The sequence below is a fragment of the Acipenser ruthenus genome, chromosome 31, assembly GCF_902713425.1.
Source record: "Acipenser ruthenus chromosome 31, fAciRut3.2 maternal haplotype, whole genome shotgun sequence".
NCBI classification, from domain to species: domain Eukaryota; kingdom Metazoa; phylum Chordata; class Actinopteri; order Acipenseriformes; family Acipenseridae; genus Acipenser; species Acipenser ruthenus.
The window spans coordinates 6665657-6680397 of NC_081219.1; the positions used below are offsets into that span (position 1 = coordinate 6665657).

General features: G+C 42.7%; 1 protein-coding gene across 11 annotated transcripts in view; it reads right to left on the minus strand.

The window, feature by feature from the left end:
- The window catches only part of LOC117397002 (dynamin-1), a 140035-nt gene that overhangs the window by 87725 nt on the left and 37569 nt on the right, over nt 1-14741 (minus strand). For 7 of the 11 annotated variants that reach the window (XM_059005391.1, XM_059005387.1, XM_059005386.1 and 4 more), the window contains exons 6-10: nt 13472-13632; nt 12974-13116; nt 12486-12621; nt 10547-10614; nt 4325-4463 (exon numbers count right to left, since the gene is read on the minus strand). In XM_059005391.1, the coding sequence (XP_058861374.1) occupies nt 4325-4463; nt 10547-10614; nt 12486-12621; nt 12974-13116; nt 13472-13632 (647 nt within the window). Of the gene's footprint in view, nt 1-3469; nt 3609-4324; nt 4464-10546; nt 10615-12485; nt 12622-12973; nt 13117-13471; nt 13633-14741 lie in introns of all 11 variants that reach the window. The other 4 variants (XM_059005392.1, XM_059005389.1, XM_059005388.1 and 1 more) reach the window with 1 other exon arrangement.

Consider the following 14741-nt stretch of genomic DNA (forward strand, 5'->3'; position numbering starts at 1 on the left):
CAAGAAGCAGTGGTTTAGAGTACACCTATTGTACTGTGCTTAACAAATCTGTGATAAGTCCAATGATAATGTTGCCAATAGTAAAACAAATACAGTTTTAGTTCTCTCTCCTTCAGTCTAATCAAAGCCAAACCAAAGCTAAAGTGCTGAACGAAGGCATTGCAGCTTCAGTGCAGATCATTCATTAAACATCCAGCAGCCAGTGTAATGTAGCCACAGCCTTGCACACCAATGCTTTTCATGCACAAATCAAAAAGGTACCAGGTTATTGGGTTAAAATCTGAATAAATCGTATAGACAGACAGGCAGGCAGGCAGGCAGGCAGGCACAGGAGAGGAGAGACCAACACGGAGACAGGAGACAGGATGGGACGGGACAGAACTTCTGGACATGTGATCTCCTGTGGATTTCAGATTCATAATAAATAAATAAATAGGTGCCCACACCCAAACTGCAGCCACCCAAGGAGTCAGGATCTTTTCTACTTCTTCTGGGAAGAGTAAGGGGGCTGGAGTAGCTACTGTAAGTATCTAAACAGCAATGAGATATACATGGATACGATACTGTAATACTGCAATTAACACTAAAACAGCTTTCCAGCACTGTCACTTTGCACTTTAAAAATAAGTACTAACTACTCCCCCCCCCTCCCCCCCGCACTGCAACTTAAAATGAGCACAAGTCTAAACACTCCATTCTCAGCTCTCCAGCGCTGTCATTACCCTGCACCTTAATAATGAGCACAAGTCTAAACACTCCATTCTCAGCTCTCCAGCGCTGTCATTACCCTGCACCTTAATAATGAGCACAAGTCTAAACACTCCATTCTCAGCTCTCCAGCACTGTCACACTGCACCTTAAAGGAGTGCTAACCAAGGTTTAAAGTAGATGAGGTTGTCACAAGAAGTAAACGTGTACCAGGAAGAGTCTACATGTCCTTAATTAAGGTAAGCAACTAGTCTAAAGACTCCCTTCTCTTGTGCTGTCACCTTGTACCTAAATAATGAGCAGCAGCCAAATGCCGTACTCAGTACTAATCTCATCAAAATCCACAGGATATCACATGACCCCTTTTACCCAGTGAAGAAGCAATAGTGTATAAAATGCCTCTGTTAGTCGTGAGATAAACGAATCCCCCCTCCCAGAACGTTACTAAATAGATATGGACATAAATGGGTAAAAAAAAGAACAAAAAAATGTTTAGCAAAAGAAAACTGCATATTTAGTAACTGCAAAATAAAATGCTTAAGGGTTTGAGTATATTTGTTGGTTTTAAAAGAAACAGTAAAGTAAAATGACAAGTAAAGATAAGTTTGTGGTAGGGATAGACCAATAGCAGCTGTGTTTGAACTGTAATCCCCTGGGCTTGCTTCTCAGTTGGGGTCTGAGCTACAGAACATGAAATCATCTTCACTGCGCTGTAGCTTAGGAATATGGGAACCTGCACCCTCTCTATGCAACAGTGGCACGCGATTTGTATCCTATGTTGTAAATCAAGTAATTCATAATTTGGTGAATTCACTATTAGACAGTAAGTTGTACAAGTCCTGTATGTTCCAGTATAAGGGCCCTTCACCAAATCACTGTTCTCTGTATTTCATGATTCTTTAATGTGAGATTGCCAAGTAAATGCACCATCTTCAGAAGGGCAGTATATACTGTACCAACATGGGTAGATGCTTTCTGAACTTCACACTGGCCGAGATGACCTAAGTCTAAACCACAAGTGAATTCTCCTCATATGAAGACCCATTTTAACTGCTGGTGTCACAGAATTCATATTTATTAGGTCGTCCTAAATAAATGCCAATCAGCATCCATTAAAGCTAAACCAGTTTCAGGTATTTTAAGGGAAAATTGTGGTATAATTGTTCATCTTTTTTTATCTATGGAGAACAGTTTTAAAGGTTTAAAAAAGGCTGCCATGTTTATTTCAAAAGCACATTGAAGGATCCTTCCAAACATGGTTGACAGCTGAGCCATTCAAAACTGTGGACTCGTCTGCCACTACCGACTCCACTGTGAAGGGTCACCTTCAGGGCTGTCACTGGTGCTAGGTTGTGAGGACCCCTTGCATCAGGCACCTATAGCTGTCTACAGTCATGCCCGGACTATTTTGTTCCATTAGGGGTTAATGTGCACCACAACAATGGGTGGTTGGCTCAATAAAGTAAAGTTAGCATAATTCACAATTCTAAGTTTTTGCTTTGGTGATGTAGATGAGAAGCAATGTGTAAAAGGACATTGTTTCATTGTTGAAAACTGTGAATCCTGCCCTGGTCACTCATGATTGGCTCAAAATATTACTAATCAGAAAGACTGGGCTAGATTCTCAAAGCTGGTAATTCCCAATTGCCATTAGCACAACAAATAACTAACAAGAAACAACCTACTTACAAGCCCCTGAATTAGGGTGGCGTGGGGATGGTATGGGTTCCTTGTCCTGTTGTTGATTCAATTTGACAACATTTTGAGATCAATCAGCCGCTAGGAACTGGACGAGCCAAATGATTAGCCAAATGACGACCTCAAGTTCATACATTTTCTTAATTTAAGTGTCTTAGTTGTTTTTTCTAGTTTGTTAACATTACTGGGAGTATTTTTCCTGAAAAATGTAGCTATGACATATTGAAATAAATAGCTTTGAGAATGTAGCCCATTATCAGTAATAATCAGGTGTGTTATTGGTGTGTCTTAGCAGGAAGAAAACAAATGAAATAATTTCATGCAATATGTCTCTCATCTGACAAATGAGTATTGAATAGACCACTGATAACACAACAGATGAAGGGAGATAGAAATGGTAAAAGACTAGAGAGTTAGACAGACAGATACGAGGATAGATAGATAGATAGACAGACAGACAGACGACAGATCAATAGATAGATCTAAAGACAGACACATTAAGAATATACTTATTATTATGATTTTCTTGTAAATGTATTTTACTTGCTTAGATACTAAACATTGCTTATAATTTTTTTTATAAAGGCAATACTTTAAAAAATGTAAAATTAAGAGCCAATCACAAGAGCAAGGCAGCTACTATTAAACAGTTACAAAGTGGTAATCCAAGCATATTTATAACGGATGTTAAACTGGTACTCTGATTTTATGCTAATCCCTAGCTGTGATGTGTGGGACCCCTTATAAAAGTTTACAATGGTAATGTTGTAGTTTCCAATGCTTTCTCTGGTTATACTATGCACTGAGCATAGCTTACCCTGGTTTGCCATGTTTTTTAATATCTTTACCATACCTCTCTGTGCTTTACAGTGCTTACCTATGCTTTCACTATCCTATGACACACTATTCTTTTCATATGGGAAACTTTTAAAGGGACATCCTGGCTGCAGGTCTGTTGTCTGTGCCTCTGGGGTGGGGGTAATGAGTGCCCCCTCTGAATGCCCTGCAATTGGTCTATCCCTACCCTAAGAGGGACGCACAGGGCTCCCATCCTTGTCGTTACCTTTTCACTACACTTTCGGATGGTCGAGGTGAGCTCGCTCACTACCATATCTATACACTTCAAGCTGGGTTCCTTCAGCTTTTGGATCTGCTTTTTCACTATGGCTTCAAAGGCCAAGTCTGGGGTAAAGAGTCCCGTCCTGCAGGGGGAGTCAGGCAGAAAGAGAGAGCGGCACAGAAGAGAGGGAGAGAGAGAGAGGAAAGGGGGAAGCACAGTGTCAATATAGGGAGGAAAGACAGAAAGAGAGAGGGGAAGAGACGGAGAGGGAAAGACAGCACAAAGAAAAAAAGGCAAGTGAGACATTGGTTTCTCCAAAAGCCATTCAATGGGAGGCACAGGTTACCCCTTCTTTAAATCGTGACCCTGTGCTCCCCCTATTTTGGATGTCAACAGCAGGGAGCCCACAGATATGTGCTGTACACTCAAAAACAAAGACAGCCAATGGGCTATTGATCCTGTTTGTAACACAGACCGGTTCTAGCCCACTGGGCTGCCCGTTGGGGGTGCAGCAGTGGTCCTTCCTGGAGATGGAGACTGGACAGTGGCTGGTAATGTGGCTGCCTTCCTCTTCAATTTGGAGTTGACCTAGACCTCCCTTCTACACTAGTAGCAGGGGTAACACTAAAAGCTCAGGGAGGAATATCTTTTCATGTGTTTGGCTTTAAAAACCACAGAACACACACACTGCATCTTTGAACAACTGCTTATTTTATAGTCCACATCAGTGCAGTGTCCAGTCCCCTTCTCTTCAGGTGAAGCAGTGAGTTTTCACATGGTCCCTGTGGCAGCACACACAGACCATGCCGCTCTCCCATGCACTCCAGATGGAGACAGGGTGTGTACGCGAGGGGTTACCTTCTTGGTACACTGCCTAACGGTATCGACTAGCTCAGAAATGACCATGTCCACACATTTCTGGCAAGGCTCTTTTATCTTCTTAATCTGTTTTTTCACAATGGTCTCAAAGGCCATGTCTGGAGTGAAGAGGCCGGTTCTAGGATCGCCAGGAGGGAGGGCCGGAGAAAAGAAAGATGTTACTTCAAAACGTGAAAACAGAAAAACAACACAAAACAGTGGAAGTCAATGTGTAAATGGCACTTTGCAATGCATGGTAATTGCACTCACCAAGGACAAGGATATCAAGAGGAAATCTTTATACTTTAAATCATATTTAAATAGTCTTCCGCTACTCTTCACTTTATTAGGCTACTGAAATATCCAAGGGCTGGTTAGTAGTCATTTAAATTATAATCTGGCATTGTCTTCAACGTCACAAAAACTAGAAGTCTTCCACGGTAGGGGTACATTTCCTAAAGAATTCTGGGAATTTAGATAATTATACAAAGACTTAAATATAGAGTTTAATAAAACAGTAATTGTTATGTCTTGACAATGGTATAGTATCTCCATGGTAGTGCAAAGTGAGGATTGTATTTGTATGAAATCATGGAGTTTCAATCAAAAACAAAATATTCATGTAGAATCCCTGCTGCCATCAAAGAGAACATTTTACTGGGTTTTTGGTTATAAAAATACCCTATTCACTCCATTATAATGCTAAACAAAAAACGAGGGACATTCCCACCCTATTTTAAAGAATTCTGGCTGATGAGGAACGTTTGGCACCTATGGACTTACCTGATGTAAGAATAATGGCCATCATAATTGTATTAAATAAAGAAACAAAAAAACTGTAATCAGAATGGAGGAATTTTGATTTGGAGGCTATGAGGGCTATCTGCATGACTGTGCCATGCTGTGTTATGGTAACGTGTTACCCGTTTTACTTTGGCAAATGTTTAACATTTTAAAGTAACGTTGACCAAGACTTCTTGTAGACAATTACAGTTAATTTTTACACTTCAGTTTCTTAAACTTTGAAGGTTCTGTCTGAATTAATCTTCTGTGCATTCATTAGAAACTAGATCTGTGTAGTGTGCTTATGTTATCTATAAGTAGTTTCAGCTGTAGGCAACAGTATAAGTTATTTTGAAGCCTTTTGCCATGCTGTCACTCTGTGAAGTAAACAGGCATGTTCCTGCAGCAGCTGGAGGTTATTAACGTCATTCGCTGGTTCTGTTGTAACTTGGGGGGGTATTTAAACTTATATTAAAAAGCTGATATCCAAGAAAGACTTTCCTTAGATCAATCTCTTAGATCAATTGTTTAAGGAAACATATACAGCTTTTAACACCGGTCTAAAAGGTTAAAACATTGAAGAACACGCTACAGATTGCATTCTGGCTGTGTGAAGTCACCGGTCGTCACTGGGGATTCCACAGGGAATGTCGCATTGGCTCTGAGAGGCAAAATCAGCAGGGACTGTTTCTCCTCATCACGCTTCACGTACCCTCAAGTGCTACAGAAGATAAACTCCTAACTCCCTGTTACTGCTCTATTCCTATAATCGAAATTACAATGATATTTTTATATGGGTCATTAATTCATTGCTTTTTTTAAAAGTAATAATATGTAAGTCTTTCATCTTTGGACGATGATTTATGTTAGATAAAGGTACAGCTAGAATACTAACATATACCACACCGACTCAAACCAATTCTCCAATTGATTTTAAAATTGTACTACGTACTGTCTTGGATGCAGAGTCATAGCTTAATAAATACTAAAATAGCATTTATATAGTATACTTTTAAAGTAGAACCACTTATTTCTCATTTCTTAACTTTGTATTGCATTTTAATATCATTTTATAGCATTGACTAAAGAGGGTGAGGTAGGGGGATTTAGGTGTAAAACAAAGTCACCCACAAGGGGGAGCACTGGGGCCTAAGACCCAACACAGATGAAACCTCTGCAGAGGTTTAAAGACTTGCTGCATCTTCTACTGCTGTACCATAATGTGTATCCATGTTAGAGGCACTGCGTACTTTTATAAAGAGACATGCAGTGATGACCATGAATATCACTTTATTGGCAAATTGCATCACCAGAAACAAGCCCAGCTCTCTTGCACAGTGATGAAGACGCTCTCTTCTCTTGCACAGTGGTGAAGATGCTCTCTTGCACAGTGGTGAAGATGCTCTCTTGCACAGTGGTGAAGATGTTCTCTTGTACAGTGGTGAAGACGCTCTCTTCTCTTGCACAGTGGTGAAGATGCTCTCTTGCACAGTGGTGAAGATGCTCTCTTGCACAGTGGTGAAGATGCTCTCTTCTCTTGCGCAGTGGTGAAGATGCTGTCTTGCACAGTGGTGAAGATGCTCTCTTGCACATTGGTGAAGACGCTCTCTTCTCTTGCACAGTGGTGAAGATGCTCTCTTGTACAGTGGTGAAGACGCGCTCTTCTCTTGCACAGTGGTGAAGATGCTCTCTTGCACAGTGGTGAAGATGCTCTCTTGCACAGTGGTGAAGATGCTCTCTTGCACAGTGGTGAAGATGTTCTCTTGCACAGTGGTGAAGATGCTCTCTTGCACAGTGGTGAAGATGTTCTCTTGTACAGTGGTGAAGACGCTCTCTTCTCTTGCACAGTGGTGAAGATGCTCTCTTGCACAGTTGTGGAGATGCTCTCTTGCACAGTGGTGAAGATGCTCTCTTGCACAGTGGTGAAGATGCTCTCTTGCACAATGGTGAAGATGCTCTCTTGCACAGTGGTGAAGATGTTCTCTTGCACAGTGGTGAAGATGCTCTCTTGCACAGTGGTGAAGATGTTCTCTTGTACAGTGGTGAAGACGCTCTCTTCTCTTGCACAGTGGTGAAGATGCTCTCTTGTACAGTGGTGAAGATGTTCTCTTGTACAGTGGTGAAGACGCTCTCTTCTCTTGCACAGTGGTGAAGATGCTCTCTTGTACAGTGGTGAAGACGCGCTCTTCTCTTGCGCAGTGGTGAAGATGCTCTCTTGCACAGTGGTGAAGATGTTCTCTTGTACAGTGGTGAAGACGCTCTCTTCTCTTGCACAGTGGTGAAGATGCTCACTTGCACAGTGGTGAAGATGCTCTCTTGTACAGTGGTGAAGACGCTCTCTTCTCTTGCACAGTGGTGAAGATGCTCTCTTGTACAGTGGTGAAGACGCGCTCTTCTCTTGCACAGTGGTGAAGATGCTCTCATGCACAGTGGTGAAGATGCTCTCTTGTACAGTGGTGAAGACGCGCTCTTCTCTTGCACAGTGGTGAAGATGCTCTCTTGCACAGTGGTGAAGATGTTCTCTTGTACAGTGGTGAAGACGCTCTCTTCTCTTGCACAGTGGTGAAGATGCTCTCTTGCACAGTGGTGAAGATGCTCTCTTGTACAGTGGTGAAGACGCTCTCTTCTCTTGCACAATGGTGAAGATGCTCTCTTGCACAGTGGTGAAGACTTCTCTTGCACAGTGGTGAAGACACTCTCTTGCACAGTTGTGAAGATGCTCTCTTGCACAGTGGTGAAGACGCTGTCTTGCACAGTGGTGAAGACGCTGTCTTGCACAGTGGTGAAGACGTTCTCTTGCACAGTGGTGAAGACGCTGCCTTGCACAGTGATGAAGACGCTCTCTTCTCTTGCACAGTGGTGAAGATGCTCTCTTGCACAGTGGTGAAGATGCTCTCTTGTACAGTGGTGAAGATGCTCTCTTGTACAGTGGTGAAGACGCTCTCTTCTCTTGCACAATGGTGAAGATGCTCTCTTGCACAGTGGTGAACATGCTCTCATGCACAGTGGTGAAGACTCTTCTCTTGCACAGTGGTGAAGACGTTCTCTTGCACAGTGGTGAAGATGCTCTCATGCACAGTGGTGAAGACTCTTCTCTTGCACAGTGGTGAAGATGCTCTCTTGCACAGTGGTGAAGACTCTTCTCTTGCACAGTGGTGAAGACGCTGTCTTGCACAGTGGTGAAGATGCTCTCATGCACAGTGGTGAAGACGCTCTCTTGTACAGTGGTGAAGACGCTCTCTTCTCTTGCACAGTGGTGAAGATGCACTCTTGCACAGTGGTGAAGATGCTCTCTTGCATAGTGGTGAAGACACTCTCTTGCACAGAGGTGAAGATGCTCTCTTGGAGTGATGAGGTTAAAAGTTCTATAACTCTCATTTGTGGTGTGTGAGGTCTCTGGTTCTCGCCCAGCCTCTGCCCTGTTCTATTTGCATTTTAACACATTGTATTCTAGGTCAACTGGCTGGTAAAAGCAGGTGAAGAACCATAGTGACATGGTTTACTGTAGTTGTATACACAGTGTTTCAAAGTGGAGGTTTATAGAGGGCTGTCTGATAACCTGTGTCTATTCCACCACCCCACAATGTTTCAATAGTCATGGGATTATTCCATGCGAATGGTTGAACTGTTACAGAGATAGTTGGTAATTAGAGACTTGGGTATGGCATTATGTACTATCCAAGAACATAATGTCATAAGCCAAGAAATACTAAATCACTTAATTAGAATATAAAATCAGTTATAAACTTGAAAATTCATATTATTGTAGGGGCCACCAAAAAAAATAAACACAATAAAAAAGCTACTCATTGAAAAAGTAATCTGTAATTTTCTTTTTTTAAATTGAACACATTTCAAGGCAAATGCATTGTACTGTACTGGGCTTGCAGAGCGAAAAAAAGCGGACGGCTGCCGGCACTCGTTTCAGAAGACGCGAGTGCTCGTCTTCGTCTCTCCCGAGTTAGTTCAGGGATTGCAGCGGTGAGCCAGGTTGAATAATAATTGGACATTCCAAATTGGGAGAAAATTGGAATATTAATAAAAATAATTGTTAAAAAAGAAAAACATCAACATGCATTGCAATATTAATTGCAATATTTAATATTCATGGCCAACAAAGACACAAACACCTAGCTGTAAATGGAGCCAGAGAAACAAGCAATTGTAGAAATACTAAAAGAAAACTGAATTCAGTGACAAACGTCACTAGAAGACTTTTTCAAAGTTTATTTTGAAGACACTAAAAAATACTTCTAGTCAAAACATGTATCATTGAATTTCAGGTTCTTTTAGGGCTTTTGTATTCACCACTATAGAGTGTTTAATAGTTACTGTGCTGAACCCTGTCACTAATCCCTAGGACCGGGCCTGTCTGTCAGTGATGTCACCATGACTCTCTGGAATTGAGCTCTGTAGGGCTATAGGAGCCCCGCTAATCCCAGAGACAGCCCTGAGACAGGAGGGACACCACGCTGATCCACCACCAGCGTGTCACAGTATTAAGGAAAGACTTTACAATAGGGTTTTATAATAAGTATTAGAATCAATTGAACACAAGAATATTTCATATTTAATTGGAATAATATAATCACCAATTCATGATAACCCCATTTTTATTCAACATGGTAGCCTTTATTTATATAAAGTTTAAAGTGTGTATTTCTGCTTGATAACTGACTAAAGGCAAGGTAAATTTTCCAATATTATGAATGGAAATATCTGAATACGTAAATTTGTATATTTATTTTTGTATATTACTTTGTACAGTAAAACCTGTCCAAGCTTTCCCCTGGTTTTACCAAAAAATAAAATAACTGTTTAGTCGTTTATGAGATCTTTGAAACCTTTTGCTTTTTCAATATTCACCGAAAATAGATTGCAAGCCATATACTGTGATACAATTATTATTGTTGTTGTTGTTGCTGCTGTTGTTGTTATTCCTGCTTGGAGACGGACTTCCGGATGAACGTCTGAATATGGAGCGTGCTGTCTGTCTGTCTTGCATTTGTTTACATATCTAGAGGAGTGCTCATTTAATTGTACAGAAGCTTGGTTTGGACATTGTTTAGCATAGTGAGTATCAGAGTCTGGGGGTATATAGAGAGGCATTACAAACGTACATGCGCATGAAAGGCATGGTCATCTACTTTTTAAAATATTTTAATCATAAGGTTAAAAATAACAAATAAACATGCAGGGTAAGGGAATAGAGGGTGCCCCCTACTGAGCTATCAACATCACTACACCTGGTGTTCCTTAGAGGCATCCCATACAAGTACTGACCAGGCACAACAATGCTCAGAAGGAGGCTGGAGGCCAGCTTGTATTAGTTTTATCTACGTGGCCCTCTAGTAGGTGACAAAGCCTTGGGAACTGTTTCACAGCCTGACAGAAAGACAAGGAGGGGCAGGGAGAGACCAAGAAGCCTGGGGTACGTGCCTGATACCGTGGATGTTCTTAATGGCGTAGCTGATCTCCCTGCGCAGCTCCTTCTCATTAAACTCCATCTGAAACAAAAGAGAAACACAAGCTATCAGGGAAATCCACTTGCCCTGCACCCACGTCTCAGATCTGATACCAAACTGATCCAGAGCAGCAATCTGATCCACCGTGCCCACAGCCAGTACTGTGTCCCCAGCCAGCACCGTGCCCACAGCCAGCACCATGCCCACACTCAGCACCGTGCCCACTCCCAGCACCGTGCCCACAGTCAGCACCATGCCCACAGTCAGCACCGTGCTCACACTCAGCACCGTGCCCACGCTCAGCACCGTGCCCACAGTCAGCACCGTGCCAACACTCACCACCGTGCCCACACTCACCACCGTGCCCACAGTCAGCACCGTGCCCACACTCAGCACCGTGCCCACAGCCAGTACCGTGCCCAGTCAGCACCGTGCCCAGTCAGCACCGTGCCCACACTCAGCACCGTGCCCACAGCCAGCACAGTGCCCACAGCCAGCACCGTGCCCACACTCAGCACCGTGCCCACACTCAGCACCGTGCCCACAGTCAGCACCGTGCTCACAGTCAGCACCGTGCTCACACTCAGCACCGTTCCCACACTCAGCACCGTGCCCACAGTCAGCACCGTGCCCACAGTCAGCACCGTGCCCACACTCAGCACCGTGCCCACAGTCAGCACCGTGCCCACAGCCAGCACCGTGCCCAGACTCAGCACTGTGCCCACAGTCAGCACCGTGCCCACAGCCAGCACAGTGCCCACACTCAGCACCGTGCCCACAGTCAGCACCGTGCCCACAGTCAGCACCGTGCCCACAGTCAGCACCGTGCCCACAGTCAGAGATCTGAACTGGCAAGCGGGTAAGCAGCCTTAACCCTTTTCCAACAAGCTTAAAGATCACCACTTTAAACACACAATTATAAGATATTCAATAAAACTAAGAATTAGACCATTGTTTCAATTAGGAGTTTTTGATAATGTATTTCAATTAGAGCACAACCTAGAAATTTGGGAGCTTTAATTATCAATCTCAATGGACAGCTTTGATTCAAAGGCAGTTAAAAAGCTTGCTACATTTCCATCGCCATGCATCTCTGTGCTTGCGTTGAGCTGCGTGTAAAGGTTTTCACTTGCAGCGAGGCACCGATCTGTACTTATAGATCTGAAATGAATTAAAAATCAGTTTGAACTATAACATAAGATCATTCAAACTTGCAATAAAAATATGAAATTGCAAACTCATAAAACAAAGGATCATTTATAAATCAATTTTCGGAAACCCATGCTTAAAATGAGAAAACATGTGTGACTAATATCTTTGACTACCAGCCCCAACCCGGGTTTAAAAGGCATGTCGTATGCAGACAGGCTAAAAGAATTGAATCTATTCAGTCTTGAACAAAGAAGACTACGCGGCGATCTGATTCAAGCATTCAAAATCCTAAAAGGTATAGACAATGTCGACCCAGGGGACTTTTTTGACCTGAAAAAAGAAACAAGGACCAGGGGTCACAAATGGAGATTAGATAAAGGGGCATTCAGAACAGTAAATAGGAGGCACTTTTTTACACAGAGAATTGTGAGGGTCTAAAACCAACTCCCCAGCAATGTTGTTGAAGCTGACACCCTGGGATCCTTCAAGAAGCTGCTTGATGAAATTCTGGGATCAATGAGCTACTAACAACCAAATAAGCAAGATGTGCTGAATGGCCTCCTCTCGTTTGTAAACTTTCTTATGTTCTTTCTTATGTTCTAACTAAGAGTCCTTCTACTCAATGCTGGCCATTCTTGTTTCTGAGATCTGAGTAAATCTGCTTCTTCTAAAGGCAACAGAAGAAATCCATGGAGTGTGTCCATTGAGGAGGGTTTCCAGCTCGGGTTTGGGATGTGGAAACTCAGTATATGATGTCATACCTTGACCAGCTCAAAGGGGAATCGCTCATGGAAGATGCGGTTGATCCGGGCTCCCCCTGAAAGCTCATAGGTGTCGATCTGATCTCCTGATCCCTCGATTCTCTTCTCAAAATCCACCGCAAACTGCTGCACCATCCTGGGATACAGAGAGAAACACAAGCAGCAATAACATACAGGGCATACTCCAGTTAACAAACCCTTTATCCTATTTACTGACTTCTGAATGGCCCCTCATGGCTTAGAAAAGAAGTTTCTCTATTTGGCTAAAACATCAGCCCCACACCAAAGAAAATGTTGTTGTACATCCACGATAGCCTACAGGGTTATAAATGATTCATTTAAGCTCTGTTATTAAGCAAAATAATTTTTCATGACGTAAAACATTTTGAAAACTCATGTAGCTACACCTCTGAAACCAGATTGAAAGCTCATTGTTTTGAAGGGTGTTTTGAGTGATGAAGCAGCCCCAGGGAGCAGTGTGGACTCACTGCAGCAGTGCCTTGGTCTTGCGCGAGGGGTCGTCTGGGAGGAAGTTCTTGTACTCCTCCACTTCCTTCTCGATGGACAGCAGCTGACTCTGCAGCTTGTTGCGCAGCGCGGGCAGCGTGTCCCGGATATGATTGGTCAGTTGCTGTGGGGGGGGGAGGAGCACAGAACCCTAATTAGAGACTCCCTTAATTGAAATGACTCAATCTGCTTCTATACTATACCATACCATGAAACAGGTGCAGTCAACAGAGTTGAAAGGTCACATTATCACATGGTTTCTCAAGATCAGAAAGCGAAAAATGCAGCAAAACAATGCAGATCTGCAAGCAAAATGGCAGCCAGTTTCAGCAAAAGGGATAATTTTTTAAAATGTCCCTCACACTCGACATGGTGCCGACCTCTGCTTATAAAGTATACAACTGACTGCATTAGTACAATGAAGCAATACTACAGAAAAACTGCAGGACTGAATTGATATTGCTGTTTAGTCATTTTACCTGGTTGAGCACTTTCTGCAGATAAGGGGTGCCCATGCGATCGGCCATGTGTCGGTAACTTGGGTGGGACAGGAAGAACTTCCTTTCCGCTGACAGTGCCGCCTGGATATCCTTCCTCCCATCAATGTCCTTCTGACTGCGGTTCACCACGCCGATGTACCCTGACAGGAGACAGCACAGTCAGGCTCACCCAGCCCTTGAGTACCACAGTAATCCAGGGACCTCCATTCATCAGAGCTTTACACAAACCGACTGCCATCATTCCACACTCTTCCACTGAGAAACAGGAACCCAAATGTGGGGATATCGTATGGATCGAAATGCAAAATGGGGGGGGGGGTAGTTTCTGGTGCAAAATTAACAACATTTTAATGAACAATCCACTGCAATGGAGTTTAGTCTTGAAGGCAGCTGAATACTGTACACAAGAATTGGGAACTGGAACACATTTACTGCGTCTGTACAGGATACGCCACTGGTATATAAAGCACCAGCACAGGCTGACTGCAATTATACTTTAAAGGGTTAGTGTAGTATTATTCAAGAGCCATCGACTTCAGAACGGGTGTAAAAGTGACTGCTCTAAACCAGTACATGAGCTCGTCAACCAGCATTACAGTCCCTTAAACTATTAAACACTGCATAGTACCAGACTGATCAAAACTAAAACACCTAAAAAGTTGTTCTTCTCTTAGTTGTCTGTTTTGTTGTGTTTTCCCTACAGGCTTTGCTTGTAACTAGCGCCATTCATATCTCTGCAAGGTTAATGTCAAATTTGTGCAAAATCAGCACATTCCTCTTAACGGGACATGATGAGATCATACGCACTTCATGAAATGGGGGTGAAGTCCTCATAATCCAGTAATATAAGTATGTGAATCAAAACTCATTTCAACATTAAAGACATTGAAAAAGAAAATGTTTCTCATTGCATTTATTATGTTTCTTTTACGATTTAAAGTCCCTTAAATTTGCATGACCAGTTAAACCAGGATAAATCAGTGCTGGCTATTGATTGCAAACATCAAGGTAAATAGTTGTAAGCCTTAAGTTTTGATAATAAACTCTGACTATTTGACTCTCATAGAAGACACTGCATAAATGCTACCTATAGAAAATCATAGTGGAACAGCGTTCTGGCCTGACTACCCCACTGCCTATTATAAAGAACACTGCTTTTACTATGGCTAGTAGGCAGACACGAATCAGCTAAGCAGTGATTCTAGTTGTTTAAATCTGGAAAGCTTTCCAAGTAAAATAAGGGGGGGGG